Source organism: Lepus europaeus, chromosome 1, assembly GCF_033115175.1.
Source record: "Lepus europaeus isolate LE1 chromosome 1, mLepTim1.pri, whole genome shotgun sequence".
NCBI classification, from domain to species: Eukaryota; Metazoa; Chordata; class Mammalia; order Lagomorpha; family Leporidae; genus Lepus; species Lepus europaeus.
In genome coordinates, this window is record NC_084827.1 from 141,095,086 (window position 1) to 141,121,331 (window position 26,246).

Below are 26,246 nucleotides of genomic sequence, written 5' to 3' on the forward strand. Positions count from 1 at the left end.
GTTTCCTACACCTGAGGGTAATCCCCCTTCATTTCTAGACCTTTCTTTAGTATTACCTGCTCAGAGGCTCACCTGCCCACTCTGTATGAAACAGCACCCCACATGATCTCTCCCTCTCCATTCCCTATCTTGCTTTATCTAACATTGCATTAAATACTCATCGGTTTCTTTTCCCCACTAGAACATAATATGCTCAATGATGGTCAAGACTTTGTTCACTTCTCCAGCACCAAGAAAAGCCCCCAAATTATTTGTTGGTTGCATTTAACCAACAATCTTATTTGTGCCTCAAAAGTATCAAATAGGTAGTGTTGGCATCCTCATTTACAGTTTACAGGAAACAACAGTAAAATAAAGATGTGAGAACAGAAAAAAGCAGCTTGGACTTGAATGATTCCTGAAATTAATGAATCAAAGCAAAACTGTCTGACTTACATGGGATAAGAGAAACTCAAACACCAATAAATATGTTGGCCATGCAGGAAAAAAAATCAGAATGGCCGTTAGCTGACTGGGTCTTAATGTAACCTTACGTTGCCTTCATATCAACGTCATGTGGTAGGCACGGTAAGTACTTTGTCTGACAATCATTAAAGAGCAGGACTTTGAAGCCCAGAATTTGCAAGGCAGTACCGACACCGTGTCAGGCTCTGCCCTCGGGGTCTGTACAGTTACATAATTCACACCCGGACTCTGTGGCTTCCTCTAGACCCTGGGTGAGGCTCACGTGTGGGGCCTCGCGACCGGAAGCAGATTCTCGGAGACCGGCGGCTCTCGGCAAATCCGGGTTAGAGTTACAGCGCGGGAGGTGGCCTGGGAGGCGCGGTGGATACTACGTAACGTGCGCGCGATAGTGGGTGGGACGGGAAGGTGTGGCCTAGCGGCCCTGCGCTCCCCTGATTGGACAACAGCATGACGAGCGCGTTTACACACGGCCCTCAGGCGGTGGAAGCGTGCGTCAGCTTTGCGCAAGCAAGAAGGAAGAAGGGGCGTGTCTGGTTGCCCAGAGGGCCACCCGATTGGCTGAAAGTCGCCGGAGCCGGCGGCACGCCCCGACCTCAGGGCGGTGCCGCTGGCCTGGTCCGGGAGGTGGCGACCGGCATCGGTGAGATGACCATGGCAGCGCGAACCGGTCCTAGGGCTTTGACAAGAGTGGTATCGGGATGCCGGCCGAAGTCGGCGACAGCGGCTGAAGCCCTGGCTCCAGCCGGTGGGCCCGCGCGGAATGTCAGGTAATCAACAACCGGCGCGCCGCGAGGGAGTTTTTCCGCCTAGGCCTGCTGAGGGAGTGGACCCGGAGGATTGGGGCATGGCGGAGCTGGTTCCAGTGCCTTTCCGCGTCTCTGGAGTAAACGGGTCTCCTGCGTTGGGCATTTGAGGGACTCTGCGCCGCGCGTTTCATCCGGGGCCCGAGGTCGGTGGCGTCCGTGTTTGTGGCTCGCTGCCTTCGCGAGAGGCGGTGACTCATTGGCGAAGCGGCTGATAAAGCAGCTCAGCCGCCCGTGTTGTTTCTGGCCTCCTCGCCCAGCGCCTGTTGCTGCTGCTGTGGGCGAGTTTTCCCTGCGCGGAGGCCGGCGCTGGGGGCCCGGTGGGGGCCGGTCTGCGGCCTCTGCGCCTGCGCGCCGGTGGTCCGCGCGGCTGCCCCAGGCTCTGGTCGGGGGTCTTCGGCCAGCCCTGAGGACCTGGAGTTTGTGGCTCCAGGTGAGCGTCATAACCTTGAGCCAGAGTCTGCCTGCGATTTTCCTGGCTGGTTCTTTCTTGGTGGAGGTGGGTGGAGAATGGAGGTGGAGACAGGAAGATACCATTCTTTTACTAAGTTTCTTTTTTACCAGTAGCACTGTTCTCTAAAAATTAAACTTTAGGCAGACGTGTACAGTGCGGGGCAGAGGGAGAAAGTACAAATCTGGGCATTTAGGGCCAATAAAGAATTTTTAAAGGTACCAACAGCGCTGCCGATTCCAAATTCTTTGACCCGTATTGGATGAAACAAATAAAATCCTGTGTCTTTACTCCTGCTTTAGGAAATAACCTCAAAAAGTAATTCCAAACAGAACAAAACGCCTTTATACTTTAGACCATCTGCTTGTATAGTGTTATAAAATACTGGCTTGTAAACAAAACAAATGTACTTTTAATTTTAAGGGGGGAAAATTGCTATAATGATTAAGACTTAAATTCCAGGATAAATGATCTGTTTATGATAATAAGGGAGGGAGTTCGTGAATTCATTGCAAAATCTGTAGCATTAACATAGATTCTGGCCTTAGACTAAGAGAGTAGTAGTGTTGGGAGATTAGTGGCAAGACAAACTGTGCAGTATTCCTTTCATGGTTTAACTGTGTAGATGATTGTTTGGCTGCTTCTACTGCAGCTGAAGACATTATCTTTTATGGTGTGTAAAAATAGATGTGCAGTCTAGAGCTCTGTAACCCTTGTATGCAAATTGATCAGGAAACCTACCAGTTTGCTTTAAGCAGACATTTCCCTGGGGATTATAATCAGGTTGTGTAAAAAGTATCTTTTTGTGGAGTTTAACGAACAACACATGAACCCGGTACCAAACCACATGTAGTGAAAAGTAAGCCTCTTAGTCAATCAGATGCTCACCTCTTTAGAAACAATTTTTTTTTTAAATTTTTTTTTTTGACAGGCAGAGTGGACAGAGAGAGAGAGAGAGAAAGGTCTTCCTTTTCAGTTGGTTCACCCTCCAATGGCCACCACAGCTGGCGTGCTGTGGCCGGCGCACTGCGCTGATGCAAAGCCAGGAGCTAGGTGCTTCCTCCTGGTCTCCCTTGCGGGTACAGGGCCCAAGGACTTGGGCCATCCTCCACTGACTTCCCGGGCCACAGCAGAGAGCTGGACTGGAAGAGGGGCAACCGGGACAGAATCCGGCGCCCTGACTGGGACTAGAACCCGGTGTGCCGGCGCCGCAGGTGGAGGATTAGCCTAGTGAGCCGTGGCGCCAGCCTAGAAACAAGAATTTTTTAAAAGATAAAGATTTACCTAAGAAAAATTGCTTCTTCTGTTGCTGGCTTATGTATTAATAACTGTGTGCGTATCTGTAATATAATTGGCTTCCAATAATCATGACGTATATATGGAATACAAAAAGTAGGAAAAATAGATGAAGCTGTTAAAATAGTTATAATTTTCAAGAGAATGTCTTTGGACAGAAATGGTGATTAGGCTTTCTGTGCACCAAATTTAGTTCCTATAATCAGTCTAGCTAACAGGGATCCTATCGTGTTTTCTGTTTTAAGGGGAAAGCTAAATTAACTGTCTATTTTATTTCTACTATTCTGCCTTATTTAGCAAAGTGACAGTTCACTTTTATTGGTACAATACCACTTTCAATCAAACTCTGTAGCCTAATTCTAAAGAAAATTAAGATAGGCTACTTTCACTTAACATTTTTGAAGATTTTCAAGAACATGTGACATTCTTCTCTCTAGGAAATGAATCCATCTAAAATATCTTGATTAAAAAATTATAGAATGTACAAAAACTATATTTTTCCATATTTTCATACTTGAAGTATTACTTATAGCTGCATACATAAGAATCCTAAAGGAGTCAATAAGTTCATCCATACAGTTTGTTTCTTTTCTGTTATACTTTAACAAACAATCATGTAATATTTAGCTTAACCATTTCATTGACTTCTATTTCATTGCTGCTGGAAAAAGCTCATTTGGCTTTTTATAGGAACTCTTATTCAAAAGTTTTGTATTATGGAACCCAAACTTGTCTCCCTCTAATTGGGCATTTGTTCCAGTTTCTTCAACCATTCTTTGCTTAACTGAATTTTTTTCTCTTTCTTTTGTTTTGTTTTTTAAGATTTATTTGTTTATTTGGGAGGCAGAGTTAGAGAGAGAGAGAGAGAGAGAGAGAGCACAGAGAGAGGGTCGATCCGCTGGTTCACTCCTCAAATGGCCACAATGGCTGGAACTGGGCAGATTGAAAACCAGGAGTCAGGAGCTTCCTCTGGGTCTCCTACATAGGTGCAGGGGCCCAAGCACTTGGGCCATCTTCCACTGCTTTCCCAAGCACATTAGCAGGAAGCTGGATTGGAAGTGGAGCAGCAGGGACTTGAACTGGTGCTTATTTGAGATGCTGGCACTGCAGGTGGTGGCTTTACCTGCTACGCCACAGTGCCGGCCCCCTATAATAGGATTATTATATATGATAATACAAACCAAAATTAATTTGAAGACTTGATTTAGTGAAGTGTCATTTGCTAAGTATTCATTGAGATTACATTTCAGATTGCTTTGTCCTGGCCAAAAATACCCAACATGACCCAGCTCCTACCTGTCTCTCTATCCTATTTTTTGGTATTTTCCCCTGACTTGCTGTACTGAGGCTACACTGTTAGTCTTTTTCAGTCTCTGGGTACTGATAGGCTCTTTGCCTGGAATGCCCTCTATCAACTCCCCTCCCGCCATTTACTTCTTACATAAGAATAAATATATATATTCATAAATATACATATTTATTGTGTACACATACCTGTTTTCTCCCTTTATGTGGCTGCTCTTTATCCATTATGTCATAGCTGAAAGGTACCCTCAGAGGACTTCCTAGGATACCCTATCTAAAGGAAGTCCTAATTACATGTTTCCACCCTATTTCTTTTCCATGACTTTTTAAAAATCCTCTATTACATTTTTTATTTTGCATTGTCAACTAGAATGTAATCTTTATAAGGCTTGTGTTTGTTCTAATCACCATTATTATCTCCTTAGTACCTGGCACAGTCTATCACAAAATAGGAGCTCAGCACGTATGTGGACTAACGAATAATAGTATAAAATAGCTACACAATAATCTTTAAGAGAAGAATTAGGAATATTTAAGTGAATAAAAGGATATCAGGGTCTGGTGTTGTGGCATGGTGAGTAAAGCTGCCGCCTGCAATGCTAGCATCCTGTATGGGCACTGGCTTTGTCCTGGTCACTCCACTTCTGATCCAGCTCCCTGCTAATGGCCTGCAAAAAGCAGCAGAAGATGGCCCAAGTGCTTGGGCCCCTGCCACCAACATGGTAGACCCGAATGAAACTCCTGGCTCCTGGCTTCAGCCTGGCCCAACCCTGGCTATTGCAGCCATCTGGAGAGTAAATAAGTGGATGAAAGATTTTTTTTATCTCTCTCTGTAGCTCTTTCAAATAAATAAATCTTTTTAAAAAGAGAATATATCAGGCGTATGTACATAGAAGTACCCCCAAATAGTTAACATTCTGATTAACTGGACATACTTTTACATAAATGAGTGTGTGTTGAAATGGAACTTGGAAGGTGAAGGAGAATAGAGCAACAGTTCTGACAGGCACCCAGATTTCTGATGTTAGAGGAAGACCAAATTTCAAGTTTCATTTTTGTGAATCACGAATTGAGGAACCCCTGTCGGTCCAGCCAGGAAGATACCTGAGCAGAGAAGGTGAATTGACAAACAGATAAAGAGGGCCTAGATTTAACAGTGAGTTAAATCTCAACTTGGGACCCCAATATCTTGTAGCAGAGTGCCAATTTGAGTCCTAGCCTTTCTACTTCCATTCTAGCTTTCTACTAATGTGCTTGGAAAGGCATTAGGTAACAGCTGAAGTACTTGGGCTCCCGCCACCCTTGTGGGAGACCTGGATGGAGTTCCTGGCTCTGGCTTCAGCTTGGCCCAGCGCTGGCTGTTGTGGCCATTTGGTGAGTGAACCAGAGGATGGAAGATCTCTTTCTCTCCCAGCCCTCCCTCCTCACCCCCTTACTCTACCTTTCAAATGAACAAATCTTTTTCAAAAAGAAGGGGCTGGCATTGTGGCATAACGGGTAAAGCCATCCCATGCTGTGCTGCCTGCATCCCATATGGGCACCAGTTCCTGTCCTGGCTACTCCACTTCTGACCCAACTCCCTGCTAATGGCCTGGGAAAAGCAGTGAAAGATGGCCCAAGTTTGGGCCTGTACCACTGCTATGGAAGACTCTGATGAAGCTCCTGGCTCCTGGCTTCAGCCTGGCCCAGCACTGGCTGTTACAGCCATCTTTGGGAATGAGCCAGTGGATTGAAGATTCTCTCTCTCTCTACCTCTGCCTCTGCCTCTATCCTCTACCCTCTACCCTCACTCTCTACCCTCTACCCTCTACTCTCTCTCCCTCTTTCCATCCCTCCCTTTCCCTTTCTCTTTCTTTCTTTCTTTCTTTCTTTCTTTCTTTCTTTCTTTCTTTCTTTCTTTCTTTCTTTCTTTCTTTCTTTCTTTCTTTTTTTAAGATTTATTTTATTTATTTGAAAGACAGAGTTACAGAGAGAGGTAGAGACAGAGAGGTCTTCCACCTGCTTGTTCACTCCCCAGATGGCCACAACGGCTGGAGCTGCGCTGATCCGAAGCCAGGAGCCAGGAGCTTCTTCCTGGTCTCCCATGTGGGTGCAGGGGCCCAATGACTTGGGTCATCTTCCACTGCTTTCCGAGGCCATAGCAGAGAGCTGAATCGGAAGAGGAGCAGCAGGGACTAGAACCCATGCCCATATGGGATGCCAACGCTTCAGGCCAAGGCTTTAACCCACTGTGCCACAGTGCTGGCCCCTCCTCTCCCTTTCAAAATAAATAATTTTTTTAAAGAAATAGATGATGAATATTCTTGCAAACGTGTGGTATATTATGTTGTAACACATGACCGTAGACTGAAAACCAACTTTCTGGGAAGTAATACCTTTTGTATCCAAAGCTTCTAAGCTGTTATTTTTAGTTTTCTGTATGGTGCCTGTGAAGCTTCATTTTTCCTGTGCTTGTGTGCATCTTTTTTCAAGAATATTCTGAAGTGATAGAGCCTTCTAAAATGTGACAGTTGTTTTACAATCTCTTTAAACTGAGCTTCCTCCTATTTTTCAGTGCACATCTAAATCAGATCATTTTTGTCTTTTTAGATACTTAGCTTCCTGTGGGATACTGATGAACAGATCTCTTACGCTACATACCTCAATGCTACCCAAGGAGATACATGCAAGAACTTTCTTCAAAATTGCTGCACCATTAATAAACAAGAGGAAAGAATACTCAGAGCGAAGAATTATAGGGTTTGTATATAATAATTCTACTAAAAGCATGTTCACAGTTTCCAGTGGAGTGTTATGCCTCTTTCTCTCTGGCTTATCTTGTTACAGACTAAGCTCTGGCTTTTCTAAGTTGGCCTTGTTGAAGACCTTGTTGTTTTATAAATATTTGTTGGGAATTTTTTTTTTTTTTTTTTTTTTTTTTTTTTTTTTTTTATGGCCGGGTATGGGCCCGACGCTCCAGCGCCATCCATTTTCAGGGCTAGTTGATTCGGCAGGTGAGTTGTTACACTCTCCTTAGCGGATTCCGACTTCCATGGCCACCGTCCTGCTTGGGAAAATTTAATTACAGCCAACTTTATAGGATAGATTTAAACCTTGACATATAGAGAAAATGATTTGTTTAGAACTACATTTTTGTACACTATTGTTTTCTGTAATGCAGTGTTCTTAATATGTTGGTCCATGTGTTTACCTAGCTTCCTCACATGTATACATGCATAAGTAAGTACATACTGACATACTAAGAGGCTCCTAATCTAGAGCAAGAGTTGGTAAACTTTTTTCTAAAGAGCCATATAGTAAATATGTTAGATGTTGTGGGCTTTAAGGCTACCCAACTCTGGGGCTGGCCTTGTGGCACAGTGGTTTAAGCCACCACATGCAGCATCAGCATCCCAAATGAGTGCTGGTTTGAGTCCTGATTGCTCCAGTTCTAAGATGGCCCAAGTACTTAGGTTCCTGCCACCCACATTGCAGATCCAGGTGGAGTTCCAGGCTCCTGGATTGGGCCTAGCTCAGCCCTGACTGTTGATAGTGAACCAGCAGATGGAAGAAACCTCTTAGTTTGTTCATTGTACCCCAAAGGTAGATAGAGACAATATATTTAAAAATGGGCATTACTGTTGCAATAAAACTTTGTTAACAAAAACAGGTAATGGAACAGATTTCACCCCTAATCTAGCGGTATACCCAACAGAGGATAAAAAACATCACAATTCTGCTAAACCAAAAATGCAACAGCATCCCTCCATATGGCAGTCTTTGCAAGAGATTCTTAATTCCCAGCTGGTCACCACCAAGCGTTAGACAAAACTGTAGAACTCCATTTTACTAATTTTATTTGTACACTTTTTTTCTTTTGATTTTTTTCTGTAAAGACTTGTAACTTTGGCCACTAAGTATACCTTTATTACTGGTTCGTCACTGTATTAGTTAAAGTAATGCTGGTAATTATACAGATAAACCCAAAAGTTTATTATTTTCTTATGTAACATTCAAATGGGTATTCCTTATCAAAAAGAAAACAAAAACCAAAAAAACAAATTGAGTATTCCTTATCATTGGTTAATTTTTTCTCCACATAGTGATTCAGGAACCCAAGCTCTATCCTGTTAATGACTTAAGTAATTCCTTAGTCTTTGTTGTGTTATTGTTGGCAAGAACTAGTCATGTGACCCCCATATAAATGCAAAGCAGATAGCCTGGGAATTGCAGTAACTGATGAGTAGATGCTTCCTAGTAACAATACTATGTAAAGGGAGTGCAAATCTTTGGATAGGTGGACATTTTGCCATAGCTAGTACTATTAAGAAATGGGGAATAGGCATTTGGTTTTGTAGTTATGACTACTTGGAGGCTGGCATTGTGTTGCAGGCACCAATATGGGAGGCCTAGTTGGGGCACTGGGCTCCTGGTTTCAGCCTGGCCTAGGGGCTGTTGTTGCCATTTGGGGACTGAACCAGCAGATGGAAGATAATTCTCTCTGTTTTTCAGTAATTTTGCCTTTCAAATAAATAAATTAAAAATATCTTTTATTAAAAAAAAAAAAAAGATTCCATGGGGCCTGCTCTGTGGTATAGTAGATTCAGTCTACCTGTGGCTCTGGCATCCTGTATGGGTGCTGGTTTGAATCCCAGTTGCTCCTCTGCTGATCCAGCTCTCTGCTATGGCCTGGAAAGCAGTAGAAGATGGCCCAAGTCCGTGGGCCCCTGCACCCATGTGGGAGACCCGGAAGAAACTCCTGTTTGGATCGGCCCAGCTCTGATTGTTGTGGCCATTTGGGAAATGATCCAGCAGATGGAAGACACCTCTCTCTCTCTCTCTCTCACCCTGTCTCTGTAACTCTGCTTCTAAAATAAATAACAAAAAAAGAAGAAGACGATGACTCCATTTAAGATACCTACATCCCATATCGGATTACCTAGGTACAAGTCTAGCTCCACTTCCAATTCTGGCTTTTTGCTAATTCACACTGTGGAAGGCCTCCCATATGGGTACAGAGGCCCACATACTTGAACCATCACCTGTTGTCTCTCAGAGTGTGCATCAGCCGAATATACACATACATGCATATGTATATTTAACAGCAGTATCTTTGTGTTCTCTTTTTTTTTTTTTTTCTTTAAGATTTATTTGTTGATTTGAAAGTGCTGGGTGGGTAGGGATACAGAGAGAGAGAACTTCGATCTGATAGTTCACACCCCCAAGTGTCCTTAACAGCCAGGGCTGAGCTGGGCCAAAGACAGGAGCTTCATCTGGGTCTCCCATGTGGATGGCAGGAGCCCAAGCATTTGGATTGCCTTCTGCTATTTTCCCAGGCCATTAGCAGGGAGCTGGATCTGAAGTGGAGCAGTCAGGACAGGAACTAGCGCCCATATGGGATGCTGGCATTGCATAGCTTTACCTGCTATTCCACAATGCTGTCTCCAGCATGTTTGTATTATTTGTACTCTAATGGGAATGTGTCTGATATTTTACTATCTATGGGGGAATCAGATAGTTTTCCTTTTTTTTTTTTTTTTTCTATTAGTACAATTAGAACTGGACAGGTACTTGGTGTTACAGTTAAGACACTGCTTGAGATTCCTACATCAGAGTGGCTGCGTTTCTGATTCCAGCTTCCGGCTAATGCGTACCCTAGGAGGTAGCAAGTAATGGCTCAAGCACTGGATCCCTGCCACCCATATGGGACACCCAGACTAGGTTTCAGGCCCCTGCTTCAGTCTGGCTTAGTCCTGGTTGTTACAGGCATTTGGGCAGTGGACCAGCAGGTGGAATATCTTTCTCTATTTCCATCTCTTTCTATCTCTGCCTTTCACAAAAAAAAAAGTAGGTAATTTTTTTAAGAATATAAGTTTATTTTGCTACCAAAAAAATTGAAATCCATGTGTGTTTTTTTTTTTTTTTAATTTTAATTTTTTGGACAGGCAGAGTTAGACAGTGAGAGAGAGACAGAGAGAGAGGTCTTCCTTTTTCCGTTGGTTCATCCCCCAAGTGGCCACTACAACCAGTGTGTTGCAGCCGGCACACCGCGCTGATCCGAAGCCAGGAGCCAGTGCTTCCTCCTGGTCTCCCATGCGGGTACAGGGCCCAAGAACCTGGGCCATCCTTCACTGCACTCCTGGGCCACAGCAGAGAGCTGGACTGGAAAAGGAGCAACCGGGACAGAACCGGTGCCCCAACCGGGACTAGAACCCAGGGTGCCGGCACTGCAGGTAGAGGATTAGCATAGTGAGCCACGGCACCGGCCCATGCATGGTTTTTTTATGATACACATTTTCTGTAACTTTTTTCAAAGATGTATGTATGTATGTATGTATGTATGTATTTGAAAGGCAGAGATGGGACCAGTGCTGTGACATAGCAGGTAAAGCCACCACCTGCATTGCCAGCATCCTACATGGATGCCATTTTGAGTCCCAGCTGCTCCACTTCCCATCCAGCTCTCTGCTATTGCCTGGGAAAGCAGTAGAAGAGGTGCAAGTCGTTGGGGCCCTGCATCCATGTTGGAGACCCAGAAGAAGCTCCTGGTTCCTGCTTCCGATTGGCGCAGCTTGGCTATTGTGGCCATCTGGGGAGTGAACCAACAGATGGAAGACTGTTCTCTCTCTCTCTCTGCCTCTCTGTAGCTGCCCTACAAAAAATATATAAATCTTTTTTTTTTGGACAGGTAGAGTGGATAGTGAGAGAGAGAGAGACAGAGAGAAAGGTCTTCCTTTGCCGTTGGTTCACCCTCCAGTGGCCGCCACGGCTGGCGCGCTGCCGGCGCCGCAAGGCGGAGGATTAGCCTAGTGAGCCGTGGCGCAGGCCAAAATATATAAATCTTAAAAAAAAAAAAAAAAAAAGGCAGAGAGACAGGCAGAGCTCCCACCTGCTGTTCACTCTGCAAATGCCCACATTGCTGGGCTGGGGCCGTCAGGGCAAGAACTGGAGCCAGGAGCTCAATCCAGTTACTCAGTGTGAGTGGCAGGGACCCAGTTAATAGGGACATCAACTGCTTCCTCCTAGAGTCTGCACTGGTGGGAAGCTGGAACTGAGAGTCAGAGGTGGGAATCAAATGCAAACATTCTAGTGCCTTAAGTGCTAAGCCAAGCACCTATCCCTGTAAGATAATTTTTGTCTTTTTTAAGATTTTATTTATTTATTTGAGAAGTAGAGTATGGGTGTACCATTTATTTATAATTTATAATTTATTATAATTTATTATTACTAATTAATATCTATGAATATATCTCTCTTCTGATAGATATTTTGGTTGCTTCCATTTCTCCTCAAACCATATCAATATTGAAGTGACATCTTTTGTCCAATATGGGAGTATTTTTTTTAAAGATTTTTTTTATTTAAGCTGGCGCCAGGGCTCAATAGGCTAAACCTCCGCCTGCGGGTTCTAGTCCCGGTCGGGGCGCCGGATTCTGTCCCGGTTGCCCCTCTTCCAGGCCAGCTCTCTGCTATGGCCCAGGAGTGCAGTGGAGGATGGCCCAAGTGCTTGGGCCCTGCACCTGCATGGGAGACCAGGAAAAGCACCTGGCTCCTGCCTTCGGATCAGCGCGGTGCGCCGGCCGCAGCGTGCCAGCCGCGGCGGCCATTAGAGGGTGAACCAATGGCAAAGGAAGACCTTTCTCTCTGTCTCTCTCTCACTGTTCACTCTGCCTGTCAAAAAAAAAAAAAAAAGATTTATTTATTTACTTGAAAGAATTACACAGAGAGAGAATGAGAGGCAAAGAGAGAGAGAGAGAGGTCTTCCATCTGCGGGTTCACTCCCCAGATGGCTGCAACAGCCAGAGCTGTGCCGATCCGAAGCCAGGGGCCAGGAACTTCTTCTCGGTCTCTCATGCGGGTGCAGGGGCCCAAGAACTTGGGCCATCTTCCACTGCTTTCCCTGGCCATAGCAGAGTGCTGCATTGGAAGAGGAACAGCCAGGACTCAAACCAGCACCCATATGGGATGCTGGCACTGCAGGCCGTGGCTTAACCCGCTACGCCACAGCAGCAGCCTATGTGAGTATTTTTGAATGATAACTTGCTGGAAGTGAAATTATTGGCTTAAGGTAAGAAATTATTAGTCACCTGAAGCCATTTTTTTTATTCAAAGGCAGAATGACAGAGAGAGAGGTGGGAAGAGATTTATTTACTCAAAGGCAGAGTGACAGAGAGAAGTGGAGAGAGAGAGAAAGAGATCGATCTTCCATCTGGTTTATTCCCCAAATGCCTGCAACAGGCAGGGTTGGGCCAGACCAAAGCTAGGAGGCAAAAACTCTGTCCAGGTCTCCCATGTGGATAGCAGGGACCCAAGTACTTGGGCCATTTTCTTTTCTTTTTTTAAGTTTTTTTTTTTTGACAGGCAGAGTTAGACAGTGAGAGAGAGAGCCAGACAGAAAGGTCTTTCTTCCGTTGGTTCACCCCACAAATGGCTGCTATGGCCAGGCGCTGTGCCAATCCAAAGCCAGGAGCCAGGAGCTTCCTCCTGATCTCCCATGCGGGTGCAGGACTCAAGCACTTGGGCCATCCTCCACTGCACTCCTGGGCCACAGCAGAGAGCTGGACTGGAAGAGGAGCAACCGGGATAGAATCCGGCACCCCAACCAGGACTAGAACCCGGGTGCCAGCGCTGCAGGTGGAGGATTAGCCAAGTGAGCCGCAGCGTCCACCAAAAGATTTATTTTATTTATTTGAAAGAGTTACAGAGAGGTAGAGACAGAGGGAGAGGTATTCCATCTGCTGATTCAATCCCCAGATGGCCACAATGGCAGGGGCTGCACTGATCTGAAGCCAGGAGCCAGGAGCCTCTTCCGGGTCTCCCATGTGGGTGCAGGGGCCCAATGACTTAGGCCGTCTTCTATTGCTTTCCAAGGCCATAGCAGAGAGCTGGATCAGAAGAGGAGCAGCTGGGACTAAAACCAACATCCATATAGGATGCCAGCACTTCAGGCCAGGGCTTTAACCCGCTGCGTCACAGTGCCAGCCTGTGGGCCATTTTCTTCTGCCTTCCAAGGTGCATTAGCAAGGACCTGGATTAGAAGAGGACCAGCTATGGCCGGCGCCATGGCTCAACAGGCTAATCTTCCGCCTAGTGGCACCGGCACACCAGGTTCTAGTCCCAGTCGGGGCGCTGGATTCTGTCCCGGTTGCCCCTCTTTCAGGCCAGCTCTCTGCTATGGCCTGAGAGTGCAGTGGAGGATGGCCCAAGTGCTTGGGCCCTGCACCTGCATGGGAGACCAGGAGAAGCACCTGGCTCCTGCCTTCGCATCAGCGCAGTGCGCCGGCCATTGGAGGGTGAACCAACAGCAAAGGAAGACCTTTCTCTCTCTCTCTCACTGTCCACTCTGCCTGTCAAAAATAAAAATAAATTAAAAAAAAAAAAAAGAAGAAGAAGAGGACCAACTAATACTCAAACTAGCACTGTAATATGGGATGCCTACATCAAGCAGTGGCTTAAACCACTGTGCCTCAACAGAAGCCAGTTCTTACTATGTGTGCATATGGACACATTGCATCAAGATCTTCCCTTTTTGTCAGTTTTTATTTAAGCTTTAACTTTTTAAGTGCCAGTAACTAATTAAAATTTCCAAAACCACATCTGTAAACCAGATCCAACCCATGGGCTGCCAAATCGTGACTTCTGTGTAGATGTATATTTAGAACCTTTTATTTTCTTTGTTGTTTTGAAGTCACTTATTCCAGGTTGTCGTTTAGCGTGTGTTCCAAATGATTTATTGCCTCATACACAGTATGTTTTATTCATTTTCAATGTAAAGAATGCATATATACAATTTAAGTAGTGCAGTTAACACTTTGTCTTTTTTTTTTTTTTTAAGCTATTCAATGCAGGAAATGTATGATGTGGTATCAGGAATGGAGGATTACAAGCATTTTGTTCCTTGGTGCAAAAAATCAGATATAATATCAAGGAGATCTGGATATTGTAAAACACGATTAGAAATTGGATTTCCACCTGTGCTGGAACGATATACATCAGTTGTAACCTTGGTGAAACCACATTTGGTGAAGGTAATAGTTTTTTTTTTGTTGAAGTCTTTGCAAATTTAATTATATCAAGTGGGTTAAAGTGTAATAACTTGAAAATACTTCTCTAAACTAGTAGGAAGGTAGCAGAAAAATGAACCATGTATTATTATAGCTTCTAATTGTGTTTATTTCATAGAATGTTAGCATTATTCTTTCCAAATAAGAATTTAAATAGATTATGGAAAAGGGAGGCTTTTAAAAAATCTATTAAATGTTTTACCACTGAGAAATTAATAAATTTATTCAGTAAATTTACTTTTTTTTAAAAAAGATTTATTTATTTATTTGAAAGTCAGAGTTTCAGAGAGAGAGAAGGAGAGGCAGAGAGAGGGGAGAGGTCTTCCATCCGCTAGTTCACTCCCCAACTGGCCACAATGGCCGGAGCTGCACCAATCCAAAGCCAGTAGCCAGGAGGCTTTTCCCGGTGTCCCACACAGGTGCAGGGGCCCAAGGACTTGGGCCATTTTTTACTTCTTTCCCAGGCCATAGCAGGGAGCTGGATCAGAAGTCGAACAGCTGGGACACAAACCGGCGCCCCCATGGGATGCCTGCTTCACAGGCAGCAGCTACGCCACAATGCTGGCCCCTGTAGTGGCCTTTAAAAGCTGAGTTGTATTTTGCGCATACAGGATGTAATAGAGATCTCATTTCTTGGTAATTGTTCAGAGCTAAGTGCCCTAGTTAGCTTTTCATCAGGCATTACTGGGCGACCAACTCTCAGATGCACCCTTTGTGGTGCAGAATCCAGAAGTGTACTGTCCAGTGAAGCTAAGAGCCTCTCTTCGTAGCTTACATTTATTGGGTCCTTTTTCATTATTTATTTGAATTACTCATATAATCTTTACAGCAGTCCTTTGAGGTCCAAGTATAATTATTCTCCATCTTATAATTAAGCAAACTGAAACTTAGAGTAGTTAGATAACTTGTTCAGGATCACAGAGCTGAGACTGTAACTTAGTCTGCCTGACACTATGGATGTTTTTATAATCTAATCTAATCAGTTGCTTACCATTCAGACTCTTAAAACTTAAAACCTTAGGGGCCAGTCTGTGGTGTCGAAGGTTAAGCTGCCACCTGCAGTGCCAGCATCCCTTATGGGTACCAGTTCAAGTTCTGGCTGTTCCACTTCTGATCCGTCTCCCTGCTAATGCACCTGGGAGGGTGGCAATGGATAGCCTTGGTCCTTGGCGCCCACCACCCACATGGGAGACCCGGAAGAAACTCCTGGTTCCTGGATTTGGCCTGGCCCAGCCCCTGCCGTTGCAGTCATTTGGGGAGTGATCAACCCTTCACTCTCTCTCTCACCTTCTCTCTCTGTATTTCCACCTTTCAAATAAATAAATAAATCTTTAAAAACAAAACTTAAATCTTAGTATATTATACTTCTTTAACTAAAAGAATTCTTTAAAAATTTTATCTTCTCTGCCCTTCACCCCCTTTGGCTGTTTTTCTGTCTCGGCTTCTTAAAACATACAGGATAAAGTTCATCTCTTAATCATTATACACAGACCCATTTATGTCTCCCTCCCTCCTCACACATCCATCCTAAGTGTTCAGGCGGTACTATGTATTCACATGGTACTATAGTGCTTCCTGCCACACAGCACTGTACTTTTGTATACTGTTCACTTTTCTGCCTGTAATGCACTTAACTCTTTGTCTATTATTCCTTCAGATTCCAATTGTTTGGTGTTATTTTCTCCCTGTCTTTTCATGTAGACCTTGGTGATTCCTCTGGGCTTTTTACCTATTTCATTTCTCTTACCATTTTGTAGTATATTTATTATAATAGTATAATACTAGTGTAATATGTAGTATATAATATAATATTAGTATATTCCACTGGATTTCTCCTTGACAAGATTGAATTACTTAAGGGAAGAGGACCTTGTCTTTTTCATCTCTCTATCTTCAGCAGCAGTATCACAATGATGGGAGTCAGAGGACTGCTTGCTTAGCAAGCTGTCACTACCTGTATTCCTGGGCTATTGGCAGGTCTACAGGTGTTCACAGTAAGCTCAGAATAACTTTGAGCACTTCCAAGATTCTAAATTTTAATACCTAATACACAGATGTGATAGACAGTAAAAGTTATTATGCCTGAGGGAAAAACAGAAGCCAAGTGGAGCCAGCAAGTTAAACTACTATCTGTGATGCTGGTAACCCATATAAGTACTCTTATAGCTGTTCCACTTCTGATCCAGCTCTCTGCTAATACACCTGGGAAAGCAGCACAAAATCGCCCAAGTACTTGGGACCCTGCCACCCACATGGGAGACCTGGATGGAGTTCTAGGCTCCTGGTTTTGGCCCATCCTAGCCCTGGCCATTGCAGCTATTTGGAGAGTGAACCAGCAGATGGAAAAATCACTCACTCTCAAATATTTAAAAGCAAAATAGAAGCCGAATGACATTTTCTATGAATGATTAGCTGCCCAGAATGTGCCTGTGACTTAGTATGTCAGTAAATATTGTCTATATCAATCTTTTATGACAGAAGCCCTTGAAAATTTTCAGCAAATTTAATAGCAGCAACAGTTCCATGGATCTTACTGCCTAGTTCACAATATAAGTGCTTTATTTGGGTGAGATTATATGATGGTCTAGGTCAGTCCACCCAGACCAGTCAGTAGGAGGTTATCACCATAACAGCTTGTACTGTTTCCATTGTCTCTGCACTTAGAAATGAGGTCTTTGGCAGCACTCCTATCAAAACATACCAGTAAAAATCCATGTGTCCTTGGGCTAGATCATTGGTGTGAGTACAATGAGGCCACATCTTGTATAAAAGAAGTCAGAGGAAGTACTTCCAACAGCTGCTTCTCCTTCACTGTTAAATTTCCTGCAGGTTTCTTAAATGATTATAAATATAGAATATATTATCTTTAAATAACTGAAATAAGATTTTATTACAGAATCTTGATACTCTTAAAAAATCAGATGACTTTATTAAACCATACTTAAGGGGCTGGTGCTGTGGCATAGAAGGTAGAACCACCTCCTGCAGTGCCAGCATCCCATATGGGCACCAGTTTGAGTCTCCACTGTTCCACTTCTGATCCAGCTCTCTGCTATGGCCTGAGAAAGCAGTGGAAGATGGCCCAAGTCCTTGGGCCCCTGCACCCACATGGGAGACCAGGAGGAAGCACCTAGCTCCTGGCTTCAGATTGGCGCAGCTTTGGCTGTTGTGGCCAATTGGGGAGTGACCCAGCAGATGGAAGACCTCTCACTCTCTTTCTCTCTCTGCATAACTCTGAATTTCAAATAAATAAATAAATCTTAAAAAGAAAACTTATTTCCCCTCAAGAATTCAGATTGTCCCTCCCCTAAGGCTATCCAACATGCATCAGCATGCGTAGGTAAACTATTATTCTCCAAATAATATCTGTATAGGTAAACTATCATTCCCCCAAATAGTACTTTTTTTTTTTTTTGACAGGCAGAGTTAGTGAGAGAGAGAGAAAGACAGAGAGAAAGGTCTTCCTTTTTCCGTTGGTTCACCCCCCCCCCCCCAAATGGCCGCCATGGCTGTCACGCTGCGCCGATCTGAAGCCAGGAGCCAGGTGCTTCCTCCTGGTCTCCTATGTGGGTGCAGGGCCCAAGCACTCGGGCCATCCTCCACTGCCCTCCCGGGCCACTGGAAGAGGAGCAACCGGGACTAGAACCTGGGGTGCCGGTGCTGCATGTGGAGGATTAGCCAAGTGAGCCGTGGCGCTGGCCCAAATAATACTTTTTTGAAATAATTTTCATTACTTATTTTCAATTTCTTTAAAATGCAGAGAGAAAAACAGAGATCTCCTATTCTCTTGTTCACTCCCCAAATACCCATATACCCATAAACCTAGAATTCACTCTGATTCAGGAGGCTCTTTCAGAAGCTGAGAAGCTCAGCCTCAAGCCAGACACTCTGATAAGGGACACTGCAGTGTCTTATCACACACAAGTGCTTGTTTCATAAGAGCCATTTTTAATCCCCCTAGTTATAGCATACCTAAACACAGAACACAGGACCATTTCTCTGATTAAATTCTGGATCTCTCCAAAGAAACTCAAATAGGGGGACAAACAACTGAAAATTTGTTTGTAGGTTTCTTCCTGATTTTCTCTTCATCTAAACTTTTGAATCCGTTATCAGCTGGTAAGATGGTGAAATCATTACTATAAAGGTCAACTATACTCAAAATGTAAACAGAATTCACATCAGAAATACTCATTTACATGTTGGTAAAAAGAGATATTAAAGATAGAAGCCAGTGAATGTTCTAAAAATTTACATATGGTAAAACAATAATCACTAAAATACTACTTTAATAACAATTTAATCACTATACTAAAACACTGGAGAAAGGTAAAAATAAAATTTCAGGCCGGCGCCGCGGCTCACTAGGCTAATCCTCCGGCTGCAGCACTGGCACCCAGGTTCTAGTCCTGGATGGGGTGCCGGTTCTGTCCCGGTTGCTCCTCTTCCAGTCCAGCTCTCTGCTGTGGCCCGGGAGTGCAGTGGAGGATGGCCCAAGTGCTTGAGTCCTGCACCCGCATGGGAGATCAGGAAGAAGCTCCTGGCTCCTGGCGCCGGCCGTAGCAGCCATTTGTGGGGTGAACCAACGGAAGGAAGACCTTTCTCTCTCTCTCTCTCATTGTCTAACTCTGCCTGTCAAAAAAAGAATTTTTTTTTCAAAATGTTTAGCTTGGAATGGGCATTTAGCCTAGTGATTATGACACTGGTTGGGATGTCTGAGCTCCACATGGGAGTGCTCTGTTCCCTACTCTAGCTTCCTGCTAATGTACACCTCAGCAGTAGGTGATGGTTCAAGTAATTGAGTCTCTGTCACCCAACTGAAGGACGTGGACTGAGCTCCGGGTCCATAGCTCTGGCTTGGCCTACCCATAGGCTTTACAGGCATTTGGGGAAATCAGCAGATGATTGCTCTCTGTTTTTGTCTCTCTCTGCCTCTCACATAAATAAAATAATTAAAAGTTAGTCTTAAGTATGGTTTATTTTGAGAGAGAGGTCTCCCATCTGCTGGTTCACTCCCCAGATGGCCACAATGGCCAGAGCTGTACCAATCTGAAGCCAGGAGCCAGGAGCTTCCTCTGGATCTCCCACATGGGTGCAGGGGCCCAAAGACTTGGGCCTTCTTTCATTGCCCTTCCCAGGCCATTAGCAGGGAGCTAGATCAGAAGTGGAGCAGCTGGGACACAAACCAGCACCCATATGGGATGTTGGTGTCTCAGGCAGTGGCTTTACCTGCTACCAGACCACCATATTTCACATTGTAGTTGGTAACCTACAAGTTACCAACTATTTTAATATTTTAATAATATTAAAAAAATTAAAATATTAAAATATTTTAATAATTTAAGTATTTTAATGTTAGAGAATGGTAGCTATCTATATGTGCCAAAGAGCTCAAAAATTTAGCTTCCATCTTGGTAGATTCTGGCTGATAGCAAAGATATTTCACAATTATTTTATCTTTTTGTTTTATTCTAGGCATCCTGTACTGATGGGAAACTTTTTAATCATTTGGAGACTATTTGGCGTTTTAGTCCAGGTCTTCCTGGCTATCCAAGAACTTGTACCTTGGATTTTTCAGTAAGTCTCTCATAAAAGCCCTTGATTTATCTCAGATCTGAGGGGAAGTTTGAAAAGAAATAATAATCTATTTTAGAACCCTGATGCTATAATTTTCTCACACACATAGAGGTTACAGAAACATACTTTTTAAAAAAAATCTCAAATTTCTCAATGTTATGTGCCATTTTCTGCACTAGTGTTAATGAATGTTTATGTTCTCTTTCTTCCAACATTGAATATTCATTCTTTTCTATATTCTAATTTTTACAAGTCCGTAGATTATAAGATACATGTCATGACTTTACTACCAGCTTAATAGTAATTTAAGGCCGGCACCACGGCTCACTAGGCTAATCCTCCGCCTTGCGGCGCCGGCACGCCGGGTTCTAGTCCCGGTCGGGGCGCCGGATTCTGTCCCAGTTGCCCCCCTTCCAGGCCAGCTCTCTGCTGTGGCCAGGGAGTGCAGTGGAGGATGGCCCAAGTCCTTGGGCCCTGCACCCCATGGGAGACCAGGAGAAGCACCTGGCTCCTGCCATCGGATCAGCGCGGTGCGCCAGCCGCTGCGCGCCAACCGCGGCGGCCATTGGAGGGTGAACCAACGGCAAAGGAAGACCTTTCTCTCTGTCTCTCTCTCTCACTGTCCACTCTGCCTGTCAAAAAAAAATTTTTTTTAAAAATTTAAAAAAAAATAGTAATTTAAAATTAGCACCAAATTAGAAGTAGGCATTGTGGTGTGGCACTATTTGGAATGCCTGCATTCTGTATCAGAGTGCAGAATCAAATGCACATCTGCCTCCAATTCAACTTCCTGGTAATGTCCTTTGGGGGGCGACAAATAATGGCCCAGGTACTTTGGTTCCTGCCACCAACATAGGAGACTCAGATGAAGTTCCTAGTTCCTGGTTTTGACCTGGATTGGCCCTGGCTGTTGCGGGCATTTGGAGAGTGAATCTGTGGATTGTAGATCTCTCCTTTTCTCTTATCTCTCCCTCTTTTGTCTATTGCTTTGCCTTTCAAATACATAAAAGAGTTAAACTTTTAAAATATGGGAATAGCCAAAAAAAGGTATGATTTGTTTAAAATAATTAATACCAAACTAAATAAAATGGCATGTAAGATGCAGTAATAAAGTACAAAGGAGAAAAATATGATTTTCAAATCTAGAGACTGGTAATTTTCTTGTTCATACCACCTCACCTGAGTTACTTCTTTAAGTAGTTTGTGTCTTTTCATTTGCCAATAGGAAAATACATATGAGTTCTCAGTACTTGCAACTTAGGCATTGGCTGTTAAGAAATGGTAGTGATTTTGATTCAGTTATTATGTGCTATTCTCATATCTTGAGTAGCTTTTATTAAAAAAATTAATGGATATTAGGGTGGAAATTTGGAGAAGTGATAAAGATACTGCTTGGGATGCCTATATCCTGTTTCCATGTGCCTGAGTTCAAGTCCCAGTTCCATTCCTTATTTCAGCTTCCTTCTAACGTGTACCCTTGTAGGGTGATTGGGTCCCTGACTGGGTCCCTGCTTCCCATGTGGGGACCCAGATTGAATTCCCAGTTCCTAGCTTTGTCTTGGCCCAGCCTTAGCTATTGTGGACATTTGAGGAGTGAATCAGCAGATAGGAAATCTTTCACTATCTGCCTTCTAAATAAATAAATAAAAATTAAACATTAATGGACTTTAGTGGAACAATTGGAAATTGGGTAAGGTCTGAATAGATTAGATATTATCATTTTTAATGCATGTAATCTTTTTTTTTTTTTGACAGAGTGGATAGTGAGAGAGAGAGAAAGAGAGAAAGGTCTTCCTATTTGCCATTGGTTCGCTCTTCAATGGCCGCTGCGGCCGGCGCATCTCCTGATCCGAAGCCAGGAGCCAGGTGCTTCTGGTCTCCCATGCGGGTGCAGGGCCCAAGGACTTGGGCCATCCTCCACTGCCTTCCCGGGCCATAGCAGAGAGCTGGCCTGGAAGAGGGGCAACCGGGATAGAATCCGGCGCCTCAGCCGGGACTAGAACCCGGTGTGCCGGCGCCGCAAGGTGGAGGATTAGCCTGTTAAGCCATGGCGCCGGCCGATCATTTGTTTTTAAGATTTATTTTATTTATTTATTTGAAGGGCAAAGAGAGAAAGAGGGAGAGAGATCGATCTTCCATCCTCTGGTTCATTGCCTAAATGCCACAGCCAGGTTTGGGCCAGCCTGAAGCCAGGAACTAAGAACCCCATCCAGGTCTCTCACACGGGCGGCAAGGGTCCAATTACTTGGTCCATCTTCCACTGCCTTATCAGGCACATTAGCAGGAAACTGGATTGGAAACAGAGCAGCTGAGACTGTAACAGGCACCCTGATATGGGATGCTGTTGTTGCAAATAGTGGCCCAACCACCCAAGACACAATGCTGTCCCTAGATATTAGCATTATTATCTAGTAATAGTAACTTCCTCTGTTAATTTCCCAATTTTGATAACTACACAGTGATATGAGACAATAATACAGATCTGGGTGATAGGTACTGGGAATTCTTTTGTGCTTTTTTTTTTTTTTTTTTTTTTTTTGACAGAGTGGATAGTGAGAGAGAGAGACAGAGAGAAAGGTCTTCCTTTTTGCCGTTGGTTCACCCTCCAATTGCCGCTGCAGCTGGCGCATCGTGCTGATCCGAAGCCAGGAGCCAGGTGCTTCTCCTGGTCTCCCATGCGGGTGCAGGGCCCAAGGACTTGGGCCATCCTCCACTGCACTCCCTAGCCACAGCAGAGAGCTGGCCTGGAAGAGGGGCAACCGGGATAGAATCCGGCGCCCCGACCGGGACTAGAACCCGGTGTGCCGGCGCCACAAGGCGGAGGATTAGCCTGTTAAGCCACGGCGTCGGCCTCTTTTGTGCTATTTTTGCAACCTTTTTATGTAAACAGATTGACTTTAGATTGAAAAGTTAACACATTTTAAAATTTAGAAGATATTTTGTCTTTAAAATACTATTCTCAAACCAGTTGCCTTGAAATAAGTTGCCTTGAGTTCCATCTAAAACAGGGAGTGTAAACTTCTAAATCATTGGCTATTTGATGATTAAACCACCTCCCCGATCCGAGTCAGACATGTGTGTACCATGTACACATGCAGTTTCATCTTTCTGCAGCTCTTTCTATGTGAATAATCACTTCCCTTCCCGCTTTCCTTTTGTGGGTTAGGCTAGAACTAAAGAGAGTACATTAATGAGAAACCAGAGTAATACATGTGGTATTTAGGAAAACTTTTTTCCTGTCTTCCGTAACTTGTTAAGAAACAGATTCTTGCCTTGAAATGAAATCAGCTGGCCATGTTTACTTAAGCTTGTTGTGGTAGTTGTGCTTAGTGCTGTAAAGATTCCCTCTTTGCATAGGTCCTAAAAAATGTCACCTAATACACCCACACAGCTCTGCCTTAGCTATCCAGTTCACAGTGTGACCATCACTTTCCTAAATGGAGATGTAGTGAAAGAGTGATCTTTCTTTCTTTTTTTTTTTTTTTTTAAGATTTATTTATTTGAAAGTCAGAGTTACACAGAGAGGAGAGGCAGAGAGAGAGAGGTCTTCTGGCCGATGATTCACTCCCCAGATGGCTGCAACGGCCAGAGCTGCGCCGATCCGGAGCCTGGAGCCTCTTCCAGGTCTCCCATGTGGGTGCAGGGGCCCAAGGACTTGGGCCATCTTCCACTGCTTTCTCAGGCCATAGCAGAGAGCTGAATCAGAAGTGAAACAGTGGACTAGAACCGGTTTCCATATGGGGTGCCGGCACTTCAGGCCAGGGCGTTAACCCGCCACACCACAGCGCTGGTCCCAAGAGTGATCTTTCTAAAATAACTTCTAACATTTTCCTACAGATTTCTTTTGAATTTCGCTCACTTCTACACTCTCAGCTTGCCACGTTGTTTTTTGATGAAGTTGTGAAGCAGATGGTAGCTGCCTTTGAAAGAAGAGCATGTAAGCTGTATGGTCCAGAAACAAGTATACCTCGGGAACTAATGCTTCATGAAGTTCATCACACATAAAGAAAGAGACAGCTGGTGTCACCTACTTGTAACTTTAGTTTGTTCAATCTTAGGAAGTGCTTTCATGATTTGTTTTTGGAAGTCAGAAAGCATTTATTACACCTAACTTTGATTGTAAACTTGCACCATTGAAAATTTGCACATAGAATATGGACCTACTTGTACATGGAATTATTTCTTTAGTCATATGTAATTCAGTGTAATACGTACATTAGTATGTTCTGCATTTACTATAATGGGATGTTACTATTGCTAGAATAGACATCTCTCTTCTGAGCAGAAACAAACTGTAAATTTAAGCTTTTTCATTTCATTATCACCTTTCCTAAAAAAGGTCAGTTGATATACTCAGTATATATATTAACCATATCATGTCTAAGTTATTAAATTCAGACTATTTGTAACTTATTGCTGTAGAGCCTGCCACATGTCTTAGGGGTTATCACCATATATGTAAAGTAAAAACTTTGACTTATAAATATTGTTAATGAATGTTCCCTGTCACTTTTGGTATCTTTAAATTGTTCATATGGGTACAGTAAATGATTTGGTGCTATAATGAGGTTGGCCTCAGAGAAACAATGGGAAAAAATTTTTTTTTGGGTAAGTGGTCCAGAGCCTGAAGCTATTTTTCCAGTAGTCTGCAAACTTCTCCCTTTTCCCAGGTACTTTGGTTGCTTTTTCAATAATGCTAATTTTGTGTCAAATTTTAGTTACAACAGAGGCAACAGATGAAGAAAAGTTGGTTGATGTGTCTCTAGCACTGTGCATCCCTATTTTTATTTATTATGTGTACTCACTTTGAATATTCCAAACTGATATTTTTTTAAACAAATCAATGTAAGGACTGAAGTAGTAACTTGATAAAATAAAGTTAATTTGTTTATTTTTTTGTAGTAACTTTGGTTATTGAAGTCATCCTATATTGTTTCAGTATGTGTGCATTTATTTTAACATTTTTATTTATTTGAGAGGCAGAGAGAGACAGAGGGAGACAGAGAGAGACAGAGGGAGACAGAGAGCTTTCATTTGCTGGTTTTACTCCCCAGTGTCCACAACACCCCCTTGTAAGAGGCCACTGGGAGCCGGGAACTCAATCTAGGTCTCCTATATGAGTTGCAGGAACTCGGTCACTTGAACCATCATCTGCTGCCTACCAGAGTCTGTATTAGCATAAAATTGGAGTTAGGGAGCCAGAACCAAATATCAAGCCCAGGTACTCTGATATGGGATGCAAGTGTCATAACCACTATTTTATTTAGAAAGCTTTTATTTAATAAATAAAAATTGCATAGGTACAGCTTTTGGAATATAGCAGTTCTTCCCTCCCACCTCACTCCTGTCCTACCTCCTACTCCCTCTTCCATCCCATTCTTCATTAAGATCCATTTTTAATTATCTTTATATACAGATCAACTCTGTATCAACAGTTTGCATCCACACAGGCACACAAAGTATAAAGTACTGTTTGAAGACAAGTTTTACCATTAATTTTCAGTGCAACTCATTAAGGATAGAGGTCCTACATGGGGAGCAAGTGCACAGTGACTCCTGTTGTTGATTTAACAATTGCCACTCTTAATTATCACCCAAGGCTCTTGTCATGAGCTGTCAAGACTATGGAAGCCCTTTGAGTCCACAGACTCTGTCAGTATTTAGATGGGGCCATAATCAAAGTGGAAGTTCTCCCTTCAGAGAAAGGCCATTTTTTGCCACCGTGTTTTGGGTTTCCGTGCCTGAAATGCTCTCATGGGCTTTTTAGCCAGACCCAAATGCGTTAAGGTCTGATTCTGAGGCCAGAGTGCTGTTTAAGGCATTTGTCATTCTATGAGTCTGCTTGTGGCCTGCTTCCTATCTTGGATCATACTCTCCTTTTTAATTTTATATGTTGTTATTAGCAGACACTTAATCCTATCTAGATGATCAGTTACACAATATAAGATCACTTTAACACATGAGATTGCATTAGTGCCACCCAGCTTAAATGGGATTTGGAGTCCCATGGCAAGTTTTTAGCTTTACCCTTAGGGGTACATCCGTGGGAACATGTGCTGAACTGTACATCTCCCTCTTATTCCCATTATTTTTTACAGGGATCAATTTTCAATTGGATTTAAATACCTAAGAATAATTCTGTGTTAAGAGTTCAACCAATGGTATTAAGTAGAAAAAGAACATAGTATAAAGAATAAAATAATAAGCTGTTCCTCGACAGGACAAGGGCTGATCAAGTCACTGCTTTTCATGGTGTTTTGCTTCTACAGGCTTCCTTTTAAGTGCTCAGTTGTCACAGCTCAGGGA

General features: G+C 43.5%; 1 protein-coding gene across 1 annotated transcript; it reads left to right on the forward strand.

Annotated features, from left to right (window-relative positions):
- Nucleotides 1–1,062: 1,062 nt before the first annotated feature.
- On the forward strand, nucleotides 1,063–24,837 carry COQ10B (coenzyme Q10B). Its single transcript, XM_062189555.1, has 5 exons — nucleotides 1,063–1,232; nucleotides 6,910–7,059; nucleotides 14,135–14,327; nucleotides 19,839–19,940; nucleotides 23,778–24,837. Exons 1-5 carry the CDS (start codon nucleotides 1,111–1,113, stop codon nucleotides 23,943–23,945), a joined length of 735 nt encoding a protein of 244 aa, XP_062045539.1. The 5' UTR covers nucleotides 1,063–1,110; the 3' UTR covers nucleotides 23,946–24,837.
- The last annotated feature ends 1,409 nt before the right edge of the window (nucleotides 24,838–26,246 follow it).

Bases quoted from the DNA above. Each gene is read 5' to 3' on its own strand.
- COQ10B (XM_062189555.1), top strand. From the start codon at position 1,111: ATGACCATGGCAGCGCGAACCGGTCCTAGGGCTTTGACAAGAGTGGTA. The intron at 14,328-19,838 runs GTAATAGTTTTT...GTTTTATTCTAG, and splicing joins TGAAACCACATTTGGTGAAG to GCATCCTGTACTGATGGGAA. The intron at 19,941-23,777 runs GTAAGTCTCTCA...ATTTTCCTACAG, and splicing joins CTTGTACCTTGGATTTTTCA to ATTTCTTTTGAATTTCGCTC.